The sequence below is a fragment of the Oncorhynchus keta genome, chromosome 11 (genome assembly GCF_023373465.1).
Source record: "Oncorhynchus keta strain PuntledgeMale-10-30-2019 chromosome 11, Oket_V2, whole genome shotgun sequence".
In the NCBI taxonomy this organism is placed as follows: domain Eukaryota; kingdom Metazoa; phylum Chordata; class Actinopteri; order Salmoniformes; family Salmonidae; genus Oncorhynchus; species Oncorhynchus keta.
In genome coordinates this window covers 45,121,564-45,145,368 of record NC_068431.1, presented here as the reverse complement: position 1 = coordinate 45,145,368, position 23,805 = coordinate 45,121,564, and the positions used below count along the sequence as shown (strand labels likewise).

The 23,805-nt window shown below is 44.4% G+C and overlaps 2 protein-coding genes across 5 annotated transcripts; both read left to right on the top strand.

Annotated features, from left to right (window-relative positions):
- The first annotated feature begins 2,742 nt into the window (after nt 1-2,742).
- Nucleotides 2,743-13,248, top strand: LOC118390323 (vesicle-associated membrane protein 2). Its single transcript, XM_035780770.2, has 5 exons — nt 2,743-3,061; nt 7,739-7,841; nt 8,090-8,248; nt 8,548-8,599; nt 8,752-13,248. Coding segments are annotated over exons 1-5 (333 nt in total). The 5' UTR covers nt 2,743-3,059; the 3' UTR covers nt 8,769-13,248.
- Nucleotides 13,249-14,785: 1,537 nt separating this feature from the next.
- Nucleotides 14,786-23,577, top strand: LOC118390322 (period circadian protein homolog 1-like). Of its 4 annotated transcripts, none has more exons than XR_008060602.1 (17): nt 14,786-14,999; nt 15,926-16,547; nt 16,680-16,933; nt 17,066-17,187; nt 17,286-17,487; nt 17,607-17,987; nt 18,112-18,265; nt 18,412-18,655; nt 18,793-18,907; nt 19,020-19,289; nt 19,397-19,555; nt 19,659-19,985; nt 20,122-21,176; nt 21,287-21,443; nt 21,560-21,743; nt 21,931-22,134; nt 22,298-22,446. XR_008060602.1 is itself a non-coding variant. In XM_035780769.2 (17 exons), exons 2-17 carry the CDS (start codon nt 16,231-16,233, stop codon nt 22,718-22,720), a joined length of 4,482 nt encoding a protein of 1,493 aa, XP_035636662.1. In that variant the 5' UTR covers nt 14,787-14,999; nt 15,926-16,230; the 3' UTR covers nt 22,721-23,577. The 4 variants fall into 4 exon arrangements, 3 of the variants coding, with proteins under 3 accessions (XP_035636662.1, XP_035636660.1, XP_035636661.1); XM_035780769.2 differs by having other exon boundaries at nt 14,787-14,999; nt 16,713-16,933; nt 21,984-22,134; nt 22,298-23,577; XM_035780767.2 differs by having other exon boundaries at nt 14,788-14,999; nt 21,984-22,134; nt 22,298-23,577.
- The last annotated feature ends 228 nt before the right edge of the window (nt 23,578-23,805 follow it).

The following is a 23,805-nucleotide window of genomic DNA, read 5'->3' as shown; positions in this document are numbered from 1 at the left end:
TTCAAGGCGTGTTGCATTATGGGGACAAAAATGGTCAGACTTGCGCCTACATGTCTACTGCATGAACTTTACAAAAATCATGTGCTCAAAGGTCATGCATGAGGTTTTGACTGCAGTTACTCTTCACCAACAGCTATCGCCTGCATTGTGGGAGACTCTATTGTCAACCAATCATTGGGATGCTTTTGTTTGACCCACGCCAATGTGACCAAAGAGATGACTGAAACAGGAACCAATTTTGCAGCGATTCATTCAGTGGAATGAACCTAATATTTAAGTCCTCTCTCACTAATTGATTGCACAATGTACACACCAGAGGAAGCTGGTGGGAGGAGCTATAGGAGGGCGTGCTCATTGTAACGGCTGGAATGGTCTAAAGTTGGTTTATTAGCCGCTTTCATTTTTTCTTTTGGAAAGGTTTTATTGGCACAATTCCTTTAAAAACAGCTCATACATTTTTTTACATAATTTATACACATAAAAACGGCAACAAAGCATAAAACACAGCATTTGAACGTTACATTTAAATTTGTTAAAAAGTACATGTTCTTAAAACCAATGAAAACAACCATGAATAAAAGTACTTTCCTTGTAAAAACATCAAATCTGTAAAAGCCATTTAAAATGTGTACTAATGATCTGACAAAGGTAAAACATTTTTAAGACATGAAAAACATGTTAAAAAGCCACTTTGTTAAAAGGCTGTCTTCAGTCCCTTGTACAGGAGTGGGGTGAGTCTTTATCAAGCTCACCTCATCCTGCTCTTCTGAATAGATCATCGTCCCGTCCTTCGGAGATCCCTCTCCTAGGCGCATCGCCCTAGGGCAGCGCTGTCAGGCCGTGGCCACCGGGACCTAGGGTGTTGTGGGGGACCCTTCGCCTGGGGTCGAGGCCCCCTTCCTTCTGTACCACCCCAGGGCTTCTGTGGCTACCATGGCCACTGCCTGGGGGGTGGTCTCTACGTTTTTCGCTACCAGCAGGTTACGGGAGGACCACAGTGCTTCCTTCAGGCACGTGAGGGTGGGCCAGAGCTTGGTGAAGGTCCTTGATGGAATGGGCCTTCGGCCCACCCCGTACAGCACGAGCTGAGGTGTTAGGTCCTCCCCTGCTGGCAGACACGAGGTGATCAGGGGGCCTGCTTCCTTCCACAGGTCCCTGGCGGCTCTGCACTCCCAGAGCATGTGCCTCACCGACTCTTCTTGGCTGCAGCCTGGTCGGGGGCATGCGGATGTCCTCGCCATGCCCTGTGAGTGCATAACGGCCCTGACCGGGAGGATCTCGTGGGCGACCAACCAGGACAGGTCCCGATGCCGATACAGGAGACAGGATGGGCCACGTTGCGCCAAACCGTTGTGGGCTCACCTATAGCGAGCCCGCGCACTGGACATTCTGGTTCCCGATCCTGCACAAGAGAGAGAAGAGAGTGTTTTTTTGTTATTAAGACCATGACTGTTTCTTTTTCCAGTTTAAAATGTCTTAAAAACTTCTGGAGCTGGGCGTAGTGCGGGGGTAGCAGGAAAGAGACTGGGGCTCGCAGGTCGACTGGGATCAGCCTCAGAGTCCTGAGGTAAGATCCCAGCCAGAACCGTTGTTGACTAGCCGCTTTCATGTGTTAGTCGGAACTAGGAAACTCTGAAATGTCAGACTGGTTGAATGCAGCACGGTAGGTGTATAACTACAACCAGTTAGCATGTCGGAAATGTCAAAGTTTCTAGTTCCGACTAGAATATGAATGCGACATTAGGCCTACCATTCAAACTGCCCCCCATGATTTTACAATGTGCTTCCTGTTGTGTTTACGCCGAGTTCACATACTAGTTGGAACTAGGAAACTCGGAGATTTCCAATTTGCCAACTGGTTGAACGTGGCACGTTGTATAACTACACCCATTTTCTATCTGAAATTTCGGAGCAAGAAATAAACGCATCAGGATTAAGATGTTCCAGTTTATATGATGTCCCACTCTTTCCGAATTCACTCTGCGTTTTTCTCTACCATTATTTTTTTCTTGCACAACCAATCAGTAGTGTTACCATGTTGGGTTGGTAGGCTTCAAATGTTGCCATTTGGAATGTTCATATCCTACTGGTAGATGGTACATCGAAATGATCGGGGTTAACCTGCGAGTTTCAACGTTAGGCTGGAGTTTCACCCCACCCCCTTTCAAGGAACGCCATTTTGTTGACGTTTCATCCACCTCAAACGAGTCTTCCACCATCAAAATGACAGTAGGCTACTGTGCCTTTTCAACTAATCGCATAGGTTTTCAATGACATAGTTTAATCCCGTTATAATTTATATGGATTTCAAAATGGATTAACCCCTGCTAACGCTTGACTGTACATGGACACACTGCCATGTCACAGTTGTGCAATCTGGGATCCCTGGGACGTCCATACCCCGCCATTGAAGTAGAAATTTAAAACCTAAAGGTTAAGGTTAGGTAAGGGTTGTGGGTAGTGTAAGCGTAGGGGTTAGGGTTCCCCACCCTTTTCAATAGGTCCTATCTAGATGGGACACAGTTTTTGTCAAATTGAAGTCAAACGTAGATGTTGTATTTTATTTTAGCTAACCCTTTTCCTAAATGTAACCTAATTTTCCTAACCGGTTAAGTTAATTCACCTAGCATGCCGAGTAAATGATCCTAAACCTGCTACGAAAAGACAAAACCCTTTCAACCTGCGGCTCCCTGGATGGCGAATGACGTCATCAAGCCATCTTTGTTCTCCTTACACAAGCGTATTTATTACTTGTTCATTACAGTAGTGACACAGAGGAGACCAGTGGTAGCTGAGTTATTATACAAATACATTGGCGAGGTGCGGCATAAAATAAGCACACGAACTGAGAAAAAGGGAATATTTACACCGGGGGAATAAAATCAATTTGGTGGTAAACATTATCACTCCCTCCTATTGAAAACGCCAGAAGAGTGAATCGACTGAGAGGGTGCGAGAGGGAAAAAGAGCGCTGAAGGCAACCCACTCAACAGCCACTTATTAGGCAAATACATTCCAGTCGGACTTGCGTAGCCTGCATTAATAAACCACCATAAGAAATGTGAGTATCACACTGTTGCCTCTGTGTGACGTTTATTTTCTTTGTGTGCCTGTTGTTATGTCTAGGCCTATGTGTATTTATTTATCCGTGCTCGTTGGGTAGCAGAATGCAAGCCTATTTGTTGTTCAGAAATGATTTTAGAAAGGAAATGAAATTAACCATTGTCTCCAAGGCATATAGGCCTATTGCATTTTAATCGTGCGTCAGGGTTAAAGAACCCTATAATTACAGGATAAATGTGTTGATTTACTGTGGGATGTTTATTTATGAACATTTACTGACAATACACATAGGCTAAATAGCATCCAACATTCGCCTATAGTCTATTCCATAGGCGTCGAATAACGGTTAGGCGACTCTTCGGTGGTTGGCCCCTGTTGTCAGCCACATTTCTTTACGAAATATTCAGTCATGTTGCCTAGTTATGATGAGTTAGTTATATTTATTCAAATGTAAAATATATATGTTCTTATCATTGGAATTGAACACGCACGCCTTTTCTCCAGATTGGACTGGTTTGATTTGAATGGGTTGACGTCCGTGTATTCGCATGTATATCCATTTGAAAATTGGAATTGGAAGTAGAAACCTACAAATATCTCATTTGCTTATTTGGACGTATGCATTGGTTTCTGCCACAGATGAATGTATAGGCCTACGGCTAAATATACACGTATCATAGGCTAAGCAATTTGGACCTAATAACACATTTTCTCCCATTCAACATGTTGAACATCTTCTTAGAGAAGCAACACATCCATATTATCTTGGATGTAATGGATGTAGTAGGGTAGACTATCATTAGCCATATTATGGGCTTAGCCTACGTGATATTGCTAACCAACTGTGGGGGTGGGGGTAACTGACGCTCATATCTGTCGATTGTCAAGCAAGGACGGGCAATTAAATGTAGCCTATTTAATTTGATGATTCAAGGGTACACCGGGGATGTGGCCGTTTCCGCTCCTTTCCTTGACAAGCTATACCAGGTTCAGTCGTCTGAGGTTGTTTTTGTTTAGCGACTGCTAGGCTACAGGAGGCAGTTGTTTTTCACTGTCAGGGAAGATGGCCGTGGCATTCTCTTCTCTGTCGATACGTGCATACGAACAAGCTGCTGAAACAGACAGCATCTAATTGAGGCCAGGCAACAAATGTTAGCGTTACATCGTCAACATGCTGTTGATAAACAAATCTAGCCATATACATTTGTATCCTATTTTCTCACTGTAATTCCCGCGATAAACTGGCGGTGACATTGATGTTAGACGAAATTGAGGACCCTTTCAACAAATATGAAACCCCCCTTGATAAAAAATAAATAGAAAAGCTAACTGCATTAGGCAAATTTTGGGAACTATGCAAAGCCGTTGCCAGCACTGGACAGCGCTGCCTTTCGCTGTCTTCCCCAACAGTGCTGAAACAGACTTGTAGACTAGAGTCCACTGTTTTTGTGGCTATGGTGTGTATGCGCTGTCTCGTGCGTGAGAGACGATTTGTAAAAGCTTCATCAACATGTCTATGGCAATCGGCCATATACAGCCCAATAAAGCACGAAAGAAAGACGTGATTAATGTTGTCGCCTATTAATAACAAAAGGCCGATCGTCGTGTCTGTATAATAATTCAGAAGAGCATGCGAGCTGTTTTCAAAGGGAATAAGACCATTTTACTGGCCATGGTCTTGACAAGGGGACATTTTTTTTCACCCTGTTGGTGGAGGACGTTGTGAATGTGAGGTAGACCTTGCCCTGGGTTCCCCCCAGACTGCTGTCGACACTCCATTACTCTTATTTGAAAGCCTACACAATCCATTTCGTCGTGCCCTTTGAATATGTTCCCCGTCACTGTGCACACACACACACACAATCCGCCCTCTTCTTTTATCTGAGGCCCCGAGAAAACAATGGTTGTTGTAGCAATGTGGGGGATGATGTACAAAACACACTAGGGGAGTTGCCAATAACGTCCTCGTCCATCGTTCATCTCTCGTTTGCTCGCTGCACAATGACGATGGCCTCTTCCGCAGAGAAGGTGAACGAGTCTGGGTAGGATTTGGCCTCTAAAAATTGAATTGTTGTAATCGACATGAGAAAGAACACGTCCTAAACATCAACATAATGGAGGCTCCCAGTAGACCACATACGAGTTGGGTAGCATAATGATTAATGTGGCAAGGTGACTCAACACATCAAATTAGTGTTTCCAGACAGCGCTTGCTTTGGACTGACAAATGCAACTGAAAACATGAGTGTACAGAAGGATTTGTAGCCACATGAGGATTAGCTCTGTGTGTCACGGCCTTAAAGGTGACCTTTATACAGAGTTTTGTCTCACTCTGCTGGAGGAAGGGGGTCACTACAGGCAGGAAGCAACCTCAAGATGTAGTTGAGAAACGAGATTGAAAGCGGTTCATGGTCGATGCTGTGCATTATTTACAGCCCACTTATCCTTAAGTTGTGAACCTATGATAGTACTATAATGAAAAGGCTACAGACACTTAAAATTAAATACCAAGTTAAGCTTGATACTCACTCTCACATACAGTATGTAGCCTAAAGATATTATGAACACTAGTACTTTACTAAAGCCTGAATCCATTTATAGAACGTGAACTATAAATTGGGTTGAAGTTACAGTTACATGACTATTGCTCTACATGGGTGCTGGAAATACTGGAGGGACACAATATACTCCATTACCACAGTAAGACACAAAAGGATGCCTCCTCTTTGATATACGTATGTTACTCAGCTTCATGGTCCACACAGTGAGTTACTAACACAGCTCAGCTCCATGGTCCACACAGTGAGTTACTAACACAGCTCAGCTCCATGGTCCACACAGTGAGTTACTAACACAGCTCAGCTCCATGGTCCACACAGTGAGTTGCTAACACAGCTCAGCTCCATGGGCCACACAGTGAGTTACTAACACAGCTCAGCTCCATGGTCCACACAGTGAGTTACTAACACAGCGCAGCTCCATGGTCCACACAGTGAGTTACTATCATAGCTCAGCACCATGGTCCACACAAGGAGTTACTAACACAGCTCAGCTCCATGGTCCACACAGTGAGTTACTAACACAGCGCAGCTCCATGGTCCACACAGTGAGTTACTAACACAGCGCAGCTCCATGGTCCACACAGTGAGTTACTAACACAGCTCAGCTCCATGGTCCACACAGTGAGTTACTAACACAGCTCAGCTCCATGGTCCACACAGTGAGTTACTAACACAGCTCAGCTCCATGGTCCACACAGTGAGTTACTAACACAGCGCAGCTCCATGGTCCACACATTGAGTTACTAACACAGCTCAGATCCATGGTCCACACAGTGAGTTACTAACACAGCTCAGCTCCATGGTCCACACAGTGAGTTGCTAACACAGCTCAGCTCCATGGTCCACACAGTGAGTTACTAACACAGCGCAGCTCCATGGTCCACACATTGAGTTACTAACACAGCTCAGCTCCATGGTCCACACAGTGAGTTACTAACACAGCTCAGCTCCATGGTCCACACAGTGAGTTACTAACACAGCTCAGCTCCATGGTCCACACATTGAGTTACTAACACAGCTCAGCTCCATGGTCCACACAGTGAGTTACTAACACAAATTCAGCAGAACTATCAGAGCAATGAGGGCATGCAAAGGAAGGACTACCCAGCATACACATTTGCATCATAGTGTTTTTGGCCTTGCCAGTAGGCTTTCCAGTGCCTTTTCATCTTTTCTACAACTAGGCCTAATGGTAGATTAATCTAGTCCATAGTCAAGGTTTAGAAAAAAGAACAACTGCATTGAGATCATAATGAAAATAAAGATACCACATTCAGATAGATTGGTGAGAAAGAGTGAGTTACTGTACTCAGTTGTAGATGGTCAACATAGATGGTCAGAATAGATTGATAGGACCAGACATGTAGTAATTGCTTCAGGACTTTTGATTGTCGTCCATTAGTTTCCCCTTAGCACAACCCTAACAATGCCCAGCGGAGGGTTGTAGGATAGGATGGTGTCTGTCAGATATGGTATGCAGAATATATGGCTTCGTGGTCATCTTGATGTTTTCTTGAGGAGGGTGCAGTTAGGACAGATAGCTTTATTTTTATTGTCTTGTAAAGCATTTTATTTCTGGCATTATTGAGAGCATTATTTATCAATTTATTCAGCTTTTTATTCAGCTTTCAGATGTCGAAGCCTTCTTGGAACATAGAAAGTGATGGTTTGAATTAATTAATTCAGAGCAGCTTTGAATGTGCTTTAGTAGTGTGTGTTATGGATACAGTTGGAAAGGGCCGTAAGCAAAGCGGATACACATAATTGTATTTCATGCTTGGTGGATCCTTTTATCCAGGCCCTTTTAATTCAGGATTAGTAAACCATTCAGCCTGTTGTTGAGGCTCATTAAAGAGAGATATTCTGCCTCATTTTCCAATCATTCAGTCATCATGAAGCTGTTGACTTGATTCAAACCTATAACGTTGAGATTCTACCTCAGTGAGTGCTGTGACGGTGGATAATTCCAATCAGCCATGATTTGATAGTAACTTGTTTTTACTTCTATATTCCAAAGGGACAGGTTGGCCTATTTAGTAGATGCATGCGTTACTACACGGTCATTCATACACCGTTGAAGGTGAATAAACTGACGAGTTGTGTTTGATTGACAGGTCTGCCCCAGCTGCCGCCGGCGCCCCCGCAGATGGAGCGGCGCCCCCTCCAAACCTCACCAGCAACCGCCGCCTGCAACAGACACAGGCTCAGGTGGATGAGGTGAGGAACATGCAGACACACTCACCTTGTATTACACACATCCTGACCCACAGAAATATCGGAACCTTCTTCACACGTTGTGAATAGTCACAAGCCGACATGGACTGGATGAATGCATGTCCAACACACTTAGGTCAACAGTCAATACATTGTGTAAAAATATACTGTGGATATAACACAACTCAGTCTGAGTTGATTGAGGGATTTACCCTGTCCCTGTTTTCGGCCCGTGTGTCTGCCCTCCCCAGGTGGTGGATATCATGCGTGTAAACGTGGATAAGGTTCTGGAGCGTGATCAGAAACTGTCAGAGCTAGATGATCGGGCCGATGCCCTGCAGGCTGGAGCCTCACAGTTCGAGACCAGTGCTGCAAAACTCAAGAACAAGTACTGGTGGAAGAACGCCAAGGTAAGGGCTACATTGAGATACATAAAGATGTACTTTGGTCCACATTTATTCATGATAATAGTAATTTCCTTTGAGGCTTTCAAGATGAATGTTAAAACATAATGAAATGGATTGTAGCTCCATGGTCCACACAGTGGACTTGATGATCATGATTTACCACATGTCCCATCCCCCCTGTTTTACTACCTCTCCATGTCCAACTTAATTTAGCTGGACCCCAGGAAGAGTAGCTGCTGCCTTGGCAGCAGCCAATGGGGCTCCATAATACATTAAAACATACAAAACTCTGCTTCCTCTAGATGATGATTATCCTGGGGCTGATATGTGCGATTGTCCTCATCGTCATCATCGGTAAGGGTCACACCCACACTCTCCCTGCCATGGCAGTTTGAATTAAGATATACTCTGTGCTTCAGTATTAGTCTTTTTCTCACCATCCCTTTCCCTTTCTCTCTTTCTCTCTCTCTCTCTCTTTCCCTCTCTCTGTTTTTCTCTCTCTCTAGTCTACTTCAGCACTTAAGATGAGTGGCTCCGACCCCAGTCTGCACACGAGACTGCCCGCTTCCTTGCAAGAGAAAACCCTTCAAATCAACAACAACAAAAATTTCCACTGGTGATGAATTCATTAAATTGCTCCCCAAATAGTCTCAATATGACCCTGCCCAGAACCCCCTGAACCCTCTCAGCCCCCGCTTCCACCGCCTCACCTCTGGACCCCTGTCAATTTTTGTCCTGTGAGTCTGTGGCCCTGCCTTCTTTGTAAATACTTCCTGCTTTTCTAATCCGTCATTCATACTCAGAACCCAATACTTGTTGTGATTGTTACCGATGACAACGACAGAAAAGAAAATGATGACCCTGGCGATAATTGTTATATACCAGATATGAAATATATATATAGTTCTTTGTAGGAATTTTATTCTGATATAATGTTTTTGTAGGTTGTGTGTGGGTGTGCGTTTTGTATTTTTTAATTTTTGTATTAATTTTACTTATGCTTCAGATTTGAACTACTGCCTATTAATCAGAGTGTGTATATCTTGCACGTTCTCTCTCACTGTCTCTGCCTGTCTCTGGCTTTCTCTGTCTTGCTCTGTCTCCCACAGAGTATAGGTGCATCTTTGCACAGTGGAGTTTGTCTCCTTTAACCGAGGTACTTAATCAATATTCCCGTCCTGTTCTCCATCTTTTGCTTCTCTCTCTCTTTTCTCTTTCTCTCTCCTACAACCTTTAGCCATACTGTCTCTTTAGAATCCTTTCTTCCTCCTCTTTCTTTCTGTCTCTCTTTGCCTGTTTCTCTTTTCCCGGTCATGTACCTTCTCTTTATTAACTGCCAATGGAATTGGACCAATGTCTGTAGATGTTTTTTATTTGACTTATTTAGTGTCTTATTTCGAGAACATTCCTCCATTGCTGTCTAGTACAAACGCTGTCAGTGTAGCACATGTATATGTAAGTATCTTTAAAAAAACTATATATGAAGTGATCATAAATATTATATCAATCTAACAAGCCAGAGTTGAAAAATAACAATATTGATATAAAAAAAAATGAGGGCTTGCTAGTTTTTGTTTGGTGGATCAGGATTTGAACCTGTTTCATTTTTTCATTTCAGCAACATAACATTGCATAACGTTGCTGTGACAATACACCAAATCCTACAGAGATGTCATTACTAACAAATAGCTAAAAAGGATACTTATACTAAGGGATCAAAAATGCGGACACAGTAAAGCCTTAGTCTCTGATCAAAACGTATCACATTGATGATTTTTTACGGTCAAAATATTCCCATACACTCTTTATTTTGTGTAGGGGGAGAGGCTGACTGAAAAGGGGGAGGCGGTGTGAAATGCACAAAGAGCCTTGTTTTTGATGGCGCTGTCTGTCTGGTCAACCGCATGACCGGCCGAGAGAGAACCTCATGCAGCAAAACCTCACCTATTGATGAGCACATACACAGACAACTCAGCCTTATTTGAAAGTGAAGGTAGAAGTATGAAGATGGATGAAGCAACTGGCATGGACATACAGTAGTAGAAAATGATGATCTAGAGAAAGGGACTAACTTGGCCTATGGGGGCCAGCTTCGTTGACGGATTAAGAGTTGCTGTAAACCTTAAGTGAACTTTCCAAGAAACGTCATGAAAAGCAGTCATAGTATACACACAAGCTCGAGGGAGCGTTTGCTAGTGCACTGGTTCTCTCTCTATCTTTCTTACATTTTCTCCCTAGTTACTGTCTTTTTCTTTTTTAAACATAGTAATAGCGTATATTTTATATAGTATATTTGTGTGTTTGTTTGAAGCAGATAGGTAAAGAGGAGACTGAACTCAATCAGGACTTCACTAACTGCTATGAGCAGTGAGCTCCTCTCTACCTCTGTGTGTTGTGTGTGTACGTGCACTTTTGTGGTTCAGCTCTGTAAGTTAAACACTGCCAAGCAACTAGGGAGAAGCTTTTGTTTTCTGCCATTTTCTCTTTGGTGCCCTTACTGATTTGTTCTTAGTGGATTGCTCTTGCATGGTCACCTCTTGTCCCATGCTCCTGTATAGGCCTAACTGTTTCTAGTGCTATCTGTTTCTAGCATAGGAGGTTGGTGGCACCTTAATTGGGGAGGACGGGCTCATGGTAATGCCTGGAGCGGAATGAGTGGAAACACATGGTTTGATGCCATACCATTCGCACCGTTCCAGCCATTATTATGAGCCATCCTCCCCTTAGCAGCTTCCACAGGTTTCTAATGCTATATATCTGCCAGCTCTGTTAGTCTACTTTATGAGTAGTAACAGAAAGACTACTGGACCTGTGGATAATACAGTTGTTCCCATAGGTTAGGCCACCTTAACACGACCTCTTGGCCTCTGTCCCACCATTCCCACCTATTTCTCCTCATTGATTCAGGATCCTACACTGGGGATGTGTGTGTTGTTGAAGCTCTGCCCGTCCTGGGAATATCCCTAGTTTATCCTGACAGATTTGGCCGCTTAGACATCAGCGGTGAGGGCAAGCTGTTTCCATGACAACTAAATTAGATGAGCAGAGTGGGGAGGTAACAGATCAGCCCACTGACTATCTTTCAGACTGGTAAGATTTTCCATATTTGTGCTCAAGGAATATTCCTATGCTACATGTATACTGGCAGAGCCCCCCCAACCACCCATAATATGTTACAAATAACACACACATATACTTCCTTGCTCTCTCTCTCTCTCTTTCTCATTCTATTGTTATCTCCCGCTCTTTAACTATCTCTATCAGACACATGTAAAAGGAAATGGCCTTACCACATTATCTCCCAGCAAAGCCTATCTCCCAGCCCCACCCTTCCTCTTTATTCTACCTAACTAGAGCTAAACTAATTCAGAGGAAAATTACCAAAGACTAGATGTTCTTGCTGCCAACTGCCATCAAAAACAAGTAGAGGGACACAACATATTTTACCCGAGTCACTTTAACAGCAATCCTTACTCCCCTGTTTTTGAAAGCGTACCCTTAACCCAAAATACCTAAAGTCACATGACCGTTTAACCCTTTCAGATCTTATTCAATAGCTCATGTTGGCAAATAGATGATGACATAATGTGCTATTTGAAGATATGCAAGAGAAACAAAACCTACAAAAAGACGTGCTTCAGCCCCCTTCCATAAGACTACTTTAATCTGTACCAAGTCTTTAGACACAAGCTCCTATAACAATAATAGCACAACTCCTCTCCTTGTGTGTGTCGCTGTCGTGCTGACAACAATTTACAGATGAAATAAAATATTAACTTTATCTATAGCTGTTAAACAAAACAAACAAAACATGCATAAAAAAGTCTGTATTGTCTGGTGTTGTAGTGTGGGGGTGTGTTTGGGGGAAGGGGGGTCCTATTTCTTCAGGTCGGAGATTAGAACAGTTCATCAAAATCTACTGGGTGAGGTCAAGAAAATTCACGAAAGCTGTATAAAAATTGGAATAGCAAATAATTCGAATTTATTTTGAAGGTGACAAAAAAAAGAATGCCACCTTTGAGTTATTATCTCATGACACCACTGGTCGGGGTAGGACTCCTGTGCTGTTCACAAATCCAAGGGTTGTCCTTAAAGTGCTCAGCAAATTTAGATTAAAAAAAATAGACAAATTGATGTTATGTGAGTGCTCATTTTCTGTTGCTTTTTTTTGTTCCGCAAGGATGGGTGTGCGCAACTTTTAATGTCCTGACACTTTTTTTATGTTGTATTCTGGGTGTATTTTGGGGGGGCTAGGATATGATGTGGTGGAGAATATTGTGTTATTGCTAACACTAAGAGGTGTTCAGTGACTTCAACATAGGAGGGAACCTTTTGAGGCACTGATCCTTCACAGGTCGGCTATAAAATCACAATGCTCTCACCAATACACATTACATTTATTTTTTATTTTTGGACCAAATGTTTCCTTTGTATTTTGCATAAAGTTAGTAATAACTTTGGTATGATGTCATTGGCTTAGGTTGTGTGTACATCGGAAGAGAAGGAAAGATTAAATAAAGACATGTTCTCTATGTTAATCGTATCAACCAAGTCAAGAAGAAGGGATGTTATTGGGGAAAAAAATGTCCAGAAGGCTTAGAATGGTGTACAATTCAAGACAGATTCCTCTGTTGTTACTATGTTTATATTTTGTTTGAACTTCATTTTGTGGAGGGAATATTATTTTGTTATTTTGGGACTGGTGTTGGGGAGGTTTACAGTCCACATTACCTCTGTTTGCCTGGTCTTTCAGGAGGGAATAGACTGGGGGATCATGGGTAATGTGTTCGGTTCAGTCTGTTTTATTTGATTTATTGATTTATTTATTATGTTTTTGTTTTGAATGGGATTGGATATTAAAAACAAGGTGGATTACAATGTACCACAGGATACCAATTGAAAACCAGAAGTACATAAAAAAAACAATTGTAGTGTAAATCGATCAATGTCTTGTTATATTGATGAACATCATGGAAATATATATATATATATTGGAAAAACAATCATTCTGATGACCTGTGTTTATTGTTCCCAGTGTGTGTGTGTGTGTGTGTGTGTGTGCGTGTTTAAAAACAATGATGACATTAAAGAAAATCTATGCTAAAATGGGTCCAAATATAATTGAACTGTGTTGCAAACCAATATATTTTGTTTGACTACATATGTCATCAAGACAGGATGGTATATCTCACTGGAATTTAAGCTGGAAATAGATGAAGCACACACCAACAACGTGAAATATCTACACTGTAAGTTGTCCTCACCAACTCTTATTTTGCAGATAGCCAGGTATCTCATAGCCTAAGTGGAATGTATGAATCACACACAATCGCTCACCTATTTAGGGCCTAATCGTCCTGGAGAGAAGATGTGGAACATACAATTATATTTAGGCTAGATAGATAGGGTTACTGTGGAAGATTGCCCATTCACGTTAGTCAATATGACATTTATTGAGTGTTCAGATCACCAACAATGTGAATCCAGTCCAAAAAGAATCAGTGCATGAACCAAAAGACCAAGGCAGAAGAAAGCAGTGTGGTCAGTACACTCAGACAAAGTTGGATGTAATTGGACTGGGCAGCACATTCATAGAATTATTATAACACAGATGTATACACTTTTGCCATAGGAAATATAGGTTCTATTCAACATTTCATTGGTTTGCCATGAGTGTTGAGGTATATATCCCCTCACAATGTCTAGAGAGTTTTACTTCATGAATTTCTGAATGCATGTCACCCCATGTGTTACTCCATATGGTCAGCCCCAGTAGTCCAGCTACACAACACATGTTGATGATGTTACTGCTCAGGAGAGGTTAGATGAGAGGACAATTTAATGTCCCAAAGGGAATCTAAACAATATAAAGAATGAAGGTATCATAAGGATCTAGGAACAATTACAATCAAAAAACAATTCTAGGGAATGGAACTGATTGACAATGTAAGCCTATTTGATTGAATTACATTTTTAGGGTAGAATTATGGCTGTAGGGTAGAATTTTGGGGAGGAAGGGGTTGATATGTGTGGCTAGTCATACTGCTGCAGTAGCATGTGTGCACTTATTTAGTGTAATTTAGGGTTGTAGTACGTAGACCTATCTGGATATGTCTGGAATTGAGTCAGACATATCCATATTCAGACATATCCAGTTAAATAAAGGTTACATTTAAAAATATATATATTTTATCCATGACTCAAAATGATACAAAGAAAAGTCGTAAACATGCCTGTTTCGTGGTTAGGGAAAACACGCAAGGAAACAATAAAGAAATTACATTAATTCAGAACATTGGCAGTGGCACGTTGCCAATAAATGTTGTTTTTGACGTTCTGAACGGAGAGCACCGCTGGGGCAACGTGATAGAGAAGCATAGAAGAGCCCCGTGCAGTCAGGACACCGCCCTACTCAACCAATGAATGCATTCGCTGGGCGTGGTATATTTGGCTCGAGCAGAGTCGGAGTCAGTTGAGGACCAATCAATGCCACACATGGGAGCAGACAAGGGGCGTCATCACGTGTGCTTTTGCGTGTTCCCTCCCAGTACTGCGAATACAATGTGAGGTTTTGTTCAGTGTGTGTGTTACTTGTCTTGCAGTCTGTTAACATTGGACCAGGTCGCTGAAGATGTCATTTCGGGTTTCTGCAATTAAAAAAATAAATAATAATAATTGTAAACCTACTGAATACACTGTGGAATAAGTTTCAATAGTGTTTGCCTCGGAACGTATTTTCTCTTCATGGAATAAGGTGAGAATGTCAACTCTGATCAAGAACTAACTATGGTTTCGTTAACGTTAGCTAGCTATTTGGTTGTAGTAGCTTACAGTTATCTATGTATTTTAATAGGCAAGTTAGTTAAGAATATATTGCTATATACAATGACGCCCTACCCCGGACAAACACTAAAGATTGGGACTTCCAGTCACGGCCGGTTGTGATACAGACTGGAATCGAACCAGGGTCTGAGATGCAGTGCCATAGACTGCTGCGCCACGCTAACGTTACATGTTTATGTTTTTTTTAATGATCAGCATTGACATTAGCAAGTGAAGCATTGTTGTGGCATGGCAAGAGTGTAAAACAAGTTTTTTTTTGTGTGTGTGTGAATCTAGTTAGCTAGATACAGTTTAATATTTATTGGTCAGTTCGTGTTTCGTACAAGCGAGACTCATCTTTTACCAGGATTGTGTCAGGTAGAATAAATCCATGAGCTCATTCGGGACCTAGCTAGCTATGTGCCCTAGTCTAGTAGAGGCACGTTGCCTTCACTGTCGTCAACAATAAATCCCACAGCGGTGTCATCCTGTTAGTTACAGTAACCCACAAGACATGCCAGATAGAGAAATGGACTACAAAGTCACTTTCTCTTGCATTTGGTGGTTACCTGTTATTGTCAGCTTACGGTTCTTGACAGGGATTTTATTTTTATGTCCTATATATGGAGATCAAGTTCTTTGAGCCTGTCCATACTTGGATACACATGACTTTAGGCGACTTGAAATCAAGCAATTTAGTTATGTACATATGTGATTTGAGTTAACTATTGCCTTTACAGTGATGTGGTTTTTTGGTAATGTTGTAGTGAAGTTAGATATACTAGTGTTTACACAGATGTCTGACTCATGATCTCACGTGACTCACCACTCATGATTGTGAATGATTTCTTCTAGCAGGAATCCTACCGAATCATCTAGTGCACTGAGTGTGGACACACGAGGAAGAGCAAACGGACAAAGAAAGGCTCGGCCCTCTTCTCTTCAATTGGCCTGTCAGGTTCATAAGCTTTGACCTGACAAAAAAACTCAAGATCAATGAGATACAGTCCATACTTTGTCCATATCTTCTCTCTCATTTTTGCTTTTCCAAGCCATGACTCAATCTAAGTTTAGTATCCCCACCTAGTGGCAGGGTATCACATCTCTGTTTTGACAGATACTTTTTGTCATACAGCAATAGTCAATCACTCATACGGCTTATTATGAGTGATGAGAATGCATACACCACTCCTGGAAATGACACTTGTGGAGTAGGTTTAGCAGAAGATGCGGTGGCAGGCCAAGAGGCATGCTCCCAGTCCGCTGAGTCTGGACTGAGTCAGACTGGCAGCTCCAATGGAAATGGACAGAGGACTCGGTCTGGGGGCAAGTCCTCAAACTCTGATGACACCGATGCCCACTTGAGCGGGAACGACTCAGCCGAGAGAGAAGTGGAAGGTCACATGGGGCATGAGGCATCAACCTGCAGCAGCTCCCATAATGGGAAGGACTCTGCCATGGAGACAACCGAGAGCAAAAGGTAAAAAGTTTTAACAGAATACATACGCCAAACACCACAACCATGTACAGATGGTAGCCGGTAGACACCGCTTATACTATTGTAATGAATGCTCAGCAGTGATAGTAACATCATGTTATTTTGGCCGGTCAGCTCCAACTCCCACAGCACTTCCCCTCCCAACAGCTCTATGGTCTACAGCCTGCTGAGTGGCAGCTCAGAGCAGGACCACCCATCCACCAGCGGCTGCAGCAGTGGCCAGCCGGCCCGGCTGCAGACCCAGAGAGAGTTGCTCAAGGCCCTGAAGGAGCTGAAGATCCGCATGCCTGCAGACCACCGGACAAAAGGCCGCTCCAGCACTCTGGCCTCCCTGCAGTACGCTCTCAACTGTGTCAAACAAGTCAGAGGTAAGATACTGCCTTTTCAGCCATGCCTTTTGCTACATGTATACTGCGAGGCTTTAGCATGAAATAGCATGACTACTCTCTATCTATAATGGCTATTTAATACTGTCTGAATGTGTGTGTGTGTGTTTTTAGCGAATCAGGAGTATTACCACCAGTGGAGTGTGGAAGAGAGCCACGGTTGCAGTCTGGACCTCTCAGCCTTCACCACAGAGGAACTGGACAACATCACCTCTGAATACACACTCCAGAACACGGTAGGAACTAGAGAACAATCTTTGTCTACTAGAACCAGACTAACAGGTCTTAAACCCAACCGAACATTGTTCTGACTTCTGTTTCTTCTCCTGTACAGGACACATTCTCTGTTGGAGTGTCCTTCCTCTCTGGGAAGGTGGTGTACATCTCTCCCCAGGCCTCTCCCATGCTGCGCACTAAACCTGAGCGACTACAGGGAGCTCTCTTCTCTGAGCTGCTGGCCCCCCAGGACGTCAGCACTTTCTACAGCAGCACGGCTCCCTGCCGCCTGCCCCCCTGGGCCTCCTGTACTGGCTCCAGTAAGTTTCCACATCTCTAATTCAGCTCTGAATTCACATGGAAATGGCTCATCACATTTGTGTATGTGATGTAAACATTGTTGTGGTGCTAATATCTCTCCTCTCTCTATCTCCCTCAGTGACCTCCCCTGTGGACTGCACCCAGGAGAAATCCATGTTCTGCCGTATCAGTGGTGGGAGGGACAGCGACGGGGAGGTGCGGTACTACCCCTTCCGTATGACCCCCTACCAGCTGACACTGCGGGACTCTGATATGTCTCAGCCACAGCCCTGCTGCCTGCTCATCGCTGAGAAGGTGCACTCAGGATATGAAGCTCCCCGTATCCCAGCTGACAAGAGGATTTTCACCACTAGCCACACCCCCAGCTGTCTCTTTCAGGAAGTCGATGAAAGGGCTGTGCCGTTGCTAGGCTACCTGCCCCAGGACCTGGTTGGGACCCCTGTCCTCATGTACCTCCACCCTGATGACAGGCCTGTCATGGTGGCCATACACAAGAAGAGTGAGTACTCCTGTCCAACAGTCATGCCTTATACGTTCTGTAAGGATTCATAAACCAGCAAATGGATGAATGATTATGTTCTTATACTCAATCAAAATGTTAACATATTTGGTTCTCCACTCAGTTCTCCAGTCAGCGGGCCAGCCCTTTGAACACTCGCCCCTTCGTATGTGTGCCCGGAACGGGGAGTATCTCACCATAGATACCAGCTGGTCCTCCTTCGTTAACCCCTGGAGCCGCAAAGTGGCCTTCATCGTTGGTCGACACAAAGTCAGAACGTGAGTAGTTGACCTCTCTGCTACGTCAATGACCTTCACAACCTTGCAATAGCCACATTTGAACTGCTCTGTAACCTATTTGTGTAGCTATCAAGCCGTGTCTTGTTCTAAACCCCATTCCCTTGTCCTTCTCCCCTCATCTACAGGAGTCCCCTGAACGAGGATGTGTTCACGCCTACTGTGGAGGTGGAGGCGCGGGCCATGTCTCCAGAGATCCCCAGGCTCAGTGAGCAGATCCACCGCGTGCTGGTGCAGCCTGTCCACAGTGGTGGCTCCCAGAGCTACTGCAGCTCCCACGGATCCCACCCACAGAGGCCCAGCCCAGGCTCCTCGTCAGGCAGCAACAGCCCCTCCACCAAGGAGCTCATCCTGAAGACCATCCAGAGACCAGTGAGTACTAACACAATCATAATCTCACGCATGTTTCTGTTGTCTATTTGATCAGGTAACAAGATTTGGTCATTTTAGTTTGTAATGTTTGACTAGTTTGTAACTAGGCCTAATTCTCCCCCATCTCTGTTCCACAGCAGCAGATGACATTCCAGCAGATGTGTAAGGACGTCCACATGGTGAAGACCAATGGTCAGCAGGTCTTCACCAAGTCCCGCAACCGCCCAGCACTCTGCAAACACGCCAACACTGGTAAACACCTGGAATTATTTAAAAAATAATGAGTTTGTTTTAGGATTTTGTTCTATAAAATGTCCCAATTAGAAATGTATAGCGTAGATAATGCGGTTATTCTTCCTCTCAGGAGCCCTGGTGGTGCCAGAGAATTTAAACAAGGACTTGGGACCTATTGGAGCTCTGGGGCCAACCAAAACCCTGGCCTCCGTGCAGTCAAGGAAAGACCCGTCAGCCAACTACTCCTACCAGCAGATCAACTGTCTGGACAGCATCGTACGCTACCTGGAGAGCTGCAATGTCCCCAACACAGTGAAAAGGAAATGTGGCTCCTCCTCCTGCACCACGTCATCAACGTCAGACGATGACAAGCAGAGGGAGTTGCCTGGAACAGCTAAAGGTACACAATAAAGATCACATTGAAACACCTCAAATTATGTTTTTTTCAATGCCTCTTTTTATGCTCTGCGTGTATTTTTGGTGTCTTAACTGTGTGTTTCCTTACAGATCTCAAAGGCCCCCAGAGTAATGAAGGGTCTAAAGGGGGGCCACAGATGAGCCCTCTGGCGCTGCACTGCAAGGCTGAGAGTGTGGTCTCTGTCACGTCCCAATGCAGCTTCAGCAGCACCATTGTCCACGTAGGTGACAAGAAGCCCCCAGAGTCAGGTAGGTCACATCCCTTTATTGTCCGACTGTTTGTTTACCTCTCTTATTGGCCTCCGTCTCTTCTCGCTCATCTCTGATGTATTGTCAACCTTATTCCTTGCAGATATAGTTATGATGGAGGAGACACCAGCCACCCCCACTCTCACCGTCACCTCTCCAGCCCCAGCCACTAACAACGCCATCACAATGTTAGTGACCCCCCGGCCATTGGCCCTGCCCAGCCCTGCACCACCCAGCCCTGCCCAGCCCGATAGGGACGGGCGCAGGTCAGCTGGATGCTCTGGCCGCCTGGGTCTGACCAAGGAGGTGCTGTCTGCCCACACCCAGCAGGAGGAACAGGTGTTCCTGAGCCGGTTCAGAGACCTGGGACAGCTCCGTGTGCTGCTCCCTGGCCCTCCTCCTCTGAGAGGACTCACCACCACACCCAAAGGTAAGACGGACACTTCAAGTGGAGATGTGGTTTTTATTATGACTGAAAGGTAATATGAATGAGAGACCATTGTTTTTCCATGCAGCTCACCCCTGTGTTCTCTCTGTGTCTCTCCCTCTCTGTGTCTCTGTCTCAGGAGTGTGCAGCTCGAAGGACTACCCAGCAGGTGGTCATGGACGGAGGAGGGGCCGTGGGGGAAAGAGGCTGAAGCACCAGCAGGATGGCTCCCAGCGTGGGATGAACGGTAGTTTCAGGAGGGAAGGGCAGGGGCCCCAAGGCCTCACGTTCCCCATGGGTCAACCCCTGATGATGCAGGGACCCCTGACCTCGTCCTCTTCCTGGCCCGCCTCTGAGGCCAGTCTCCCTCCTGCCGTGGCCCAGTACCCTCCAGGAGTCCTGCCCTTCTTCCCACTCTACCCCAGCGTGCAACAACAAGTCCTGGGCCACACCGGAGTGAACCCCAATGCCATGCAGATGGGCTACCCCAGCCCCCAGCCATGCTTACCGTACCCCATGCATACCATGCCGTTGGCTCCCCCAATGATGGTTGTTCTGCCCAACTACATGTTCCCTCAACTCAACGGATGTGTATCAACGCTCAATACCACCATGCCTCAGTATAACACAACCATACCGAACCTTTGCCCCGGTATCCCTGGTATGGCACAACTTAACCAAGCACTACCGCTGTTCAAACATACTATCCCACTACCACAACTCAATCCTGGATTGGCTCAGTTCAACCCTGCTATGACGCAGATGAATGGCATGCCTCGTGTTAGTCCCGCCCTAGCTCAACTCAACCCGTCACAGGTCAAACCGACTCTGTCGATGATCCCCCAACACTGTTACGATCCCAGCCCAGCATTACCTTTCCCAAATCCCATTCCGATTCCCAGCTTTGCCTTACCCGAGATGGATCCCACCTTTGTCCAACGTGGCAACTCCCGCTCCAGCACCCCTCAGTCCACGTGCCAAGCCCTCCTGGAGGGGACAGACTCGCCCCTCTTCCAGTCGCGATGCTCCTCCCCCCTCAACCTGCTACAGCTGGAGGAGTTGCCAGGCAACCGCCAGGAGGGCATGTCGACAGGGGCGCAGCAGACATTGCCCCCACCTGGCTCGGTATCACAGTTCGGAGGTCAAGGCTCTGTTAAGCGAAGCATTAAGGGTGACGACAGAGAGGACGATAACGTGAGTTTTAAACTGCAATCCATTTAGAAAATATAATTACCAAAAGGTTCATTTGAGTCTAGTGAGTTCTAGTCATTAACCCCTGTCTCTCCTGTGTTCTCTTCCTCCAGGATAATGCTGATGACCAGGACGCAATGTCCACCTCCAGTGACCTGCTAGACCTACTGTTGCAGGAGGACGCCTGCTCAGGCACCGGCTCGGCCGCCTCTGCCTCCGGGTCCTCAGGCTCTGGCTCTAATGGATGCAGCACCTCAGGGAGTGGCACAAGTGGGTTTAACACCTCCCAGATTATTCTTGTTAGCGCTGTGATTGGTAAAGGATGTTTATATATTGTGACTGATATGTCATGATATGAACTGAACGTGTTCCTTTTTCAACCACAGGAAGTAGCAACACCAGCAAATACTTTGGCAGCGTTGACTCGTCGGAGAACGACCATTTCCATAAGCAGGCACCAGGGGGGGCTGAAGAGGCCCAGCTCATGAAATATGTCCTTCAGGACCCTATCTGGCTCCTTGCGGCCAACACGGATGACAAGGTTATGATGACGTACCAAATGCCCACCAGGTAAGAATTCATTATGGTCACTGCACTACACTGTTGTCATGGCAATTGTAGTCATGATTAATATGAAATGCTATTGTAATTGTATTTATGAATGATGTAGTAGTATATTTATATATTATTTATTCATACAGACTATGAAAAAGAGAAATGCCTGCTCACCGTTCTGCTACTAATACACCTTTTACAGACTATGGCATATCTATGGACATGTGAAAGAGTGTCGGTGTGTGATTTTTAAAGGGACAAGGAGACTGTTCTCAGGGAGGATGGTATGATACTGAGGGCGGTGCAGAAACAGCAGCCGCGCTTCACTGAGGAGCAGAAGAGAGAGCTGATCCAGGTCCATCCCTGGATGGGCACCGGACGCCTGCCACAGGCCATCAACAGCCCTGTAAGTCAGCACACAGACACATACTGGAGACCGTAGCTACAACCCCGCCTCAGACTGGAAAGATTCACAGGAATCAGTATAGATGACAGTGGAGATTAATAAATAAATAAAATACCTGTGAAGAACGGGTTTATTCAACTCTTGTCCCCCTGCTTGTGTTTAGACTTGTACAGGGTGCGGTTCTCCTCCCACTTCCTCCGCCCCTCGGCCCTTTAATGTGGAGCTGCAGGACACGGATCTGACAAGGGTCCTCCAGCTACAGGAAGAGTCCCCTGTTACCATGGCAACAGACACATATGACACCTCCATCCCACCACCACCAGCACCCCAGACAGAGACTAAAAGGGGTGAGCGGCAAGGGGAGCAGGAACGAGACGGTAGGAACACCAGAGTGAAAGAGTTGGAGGTGACGTCATCATCCAGAACAGAGAAAGGGGACTCTGGCTGTAAACGGCAACCAAGGAGTTCTATATGGCCAATGACTCTAAAACGCAATGCATTGGGACAACCGGGAGCCACGGTCACTGTTAATGTGTTGTGTTTGAACAAAGAAGAGAACATGGATAAGGAGTCAAAGAATACCTGATCCTGTTTAAAGACATAGAGAATGTAGCTCAACGTATATGGAATCTAAGGTGTAAATATTCAATGTGTAAAAATGGAAAGAGAAGCCCTTAGTAAATATTTAATTGGCATGTTTGGTTCCCTGTCTGAGGACTGAAGACATGTTCCATTTGTAATTCACTGCTTTGGGATTTTTCTCCCCTTATAGTGACACTTTGATAGTTTTACAAGTTATTGTGTGTATCAACGCAATATAATTTTTGTCCAATGTCCATATTGGAAAATGACGTCAAATCTATTGTGAACCATTTGAAATCACAAATTCATTTAGAAAAATATATTTGGTAGAATACTTATTTCAAGTATTTTCTAAGTCATTTCTGATATTGTACCATGTGTATATTACAGTATACCACCGACCAGGAGCTGACATACAGTTTTCTGTGGGCTGTTTTGTCATGTAATGTTCTGAATGGTTAATTTTACACAATCGTTGTAAAAATATGTAAAGTTTTAGCCATTATTGGGAAAATATCCTATATTTTTTAATCTCCAGAGAAATACACAAAATACATAAAGACCATGTTAAAATAAATACCCTGTTTTGTTTGAGTTAAGGGTATTTCTGTACAAATATTATTTGAGATTTGTCAGGAGCAGAGATGGGCATTCCCATGTTAACAATAATGAAGCCAGTTTTGTTGATGATGGGGAGGAGCAGGCCTTGATCATGCAGTTGGTCAAGGTCAATATGTTCTATCAATAGTTAGTCTGCCCCTTATTCCCTTTTTCATTACTGTAAATAAAAGGATTAGTCACTTATTACAACTCTTTGGGGGGATTTTGGTATGTAAATTCATATTAAAAAGTGAAATGTAATTTGGTTCTGTTTTCTTTTGTCCGTCTTGAAGAATTTGTGGTGTGTAGTTTATATTCTTTCACGTATGCAAAGGACATCAGTGTAGCTAAAATCATCTAGTCAAGTATTACTCCTTGACCTTCTCTGCCACCAGAGGTTGTGGGGACAGTTGGTTGAAGGCTCCAGGTCCAGCCTGACTGGTGATACAACATTACATTTGTGAAATTGTCTACGGTAGATTAGCTAGG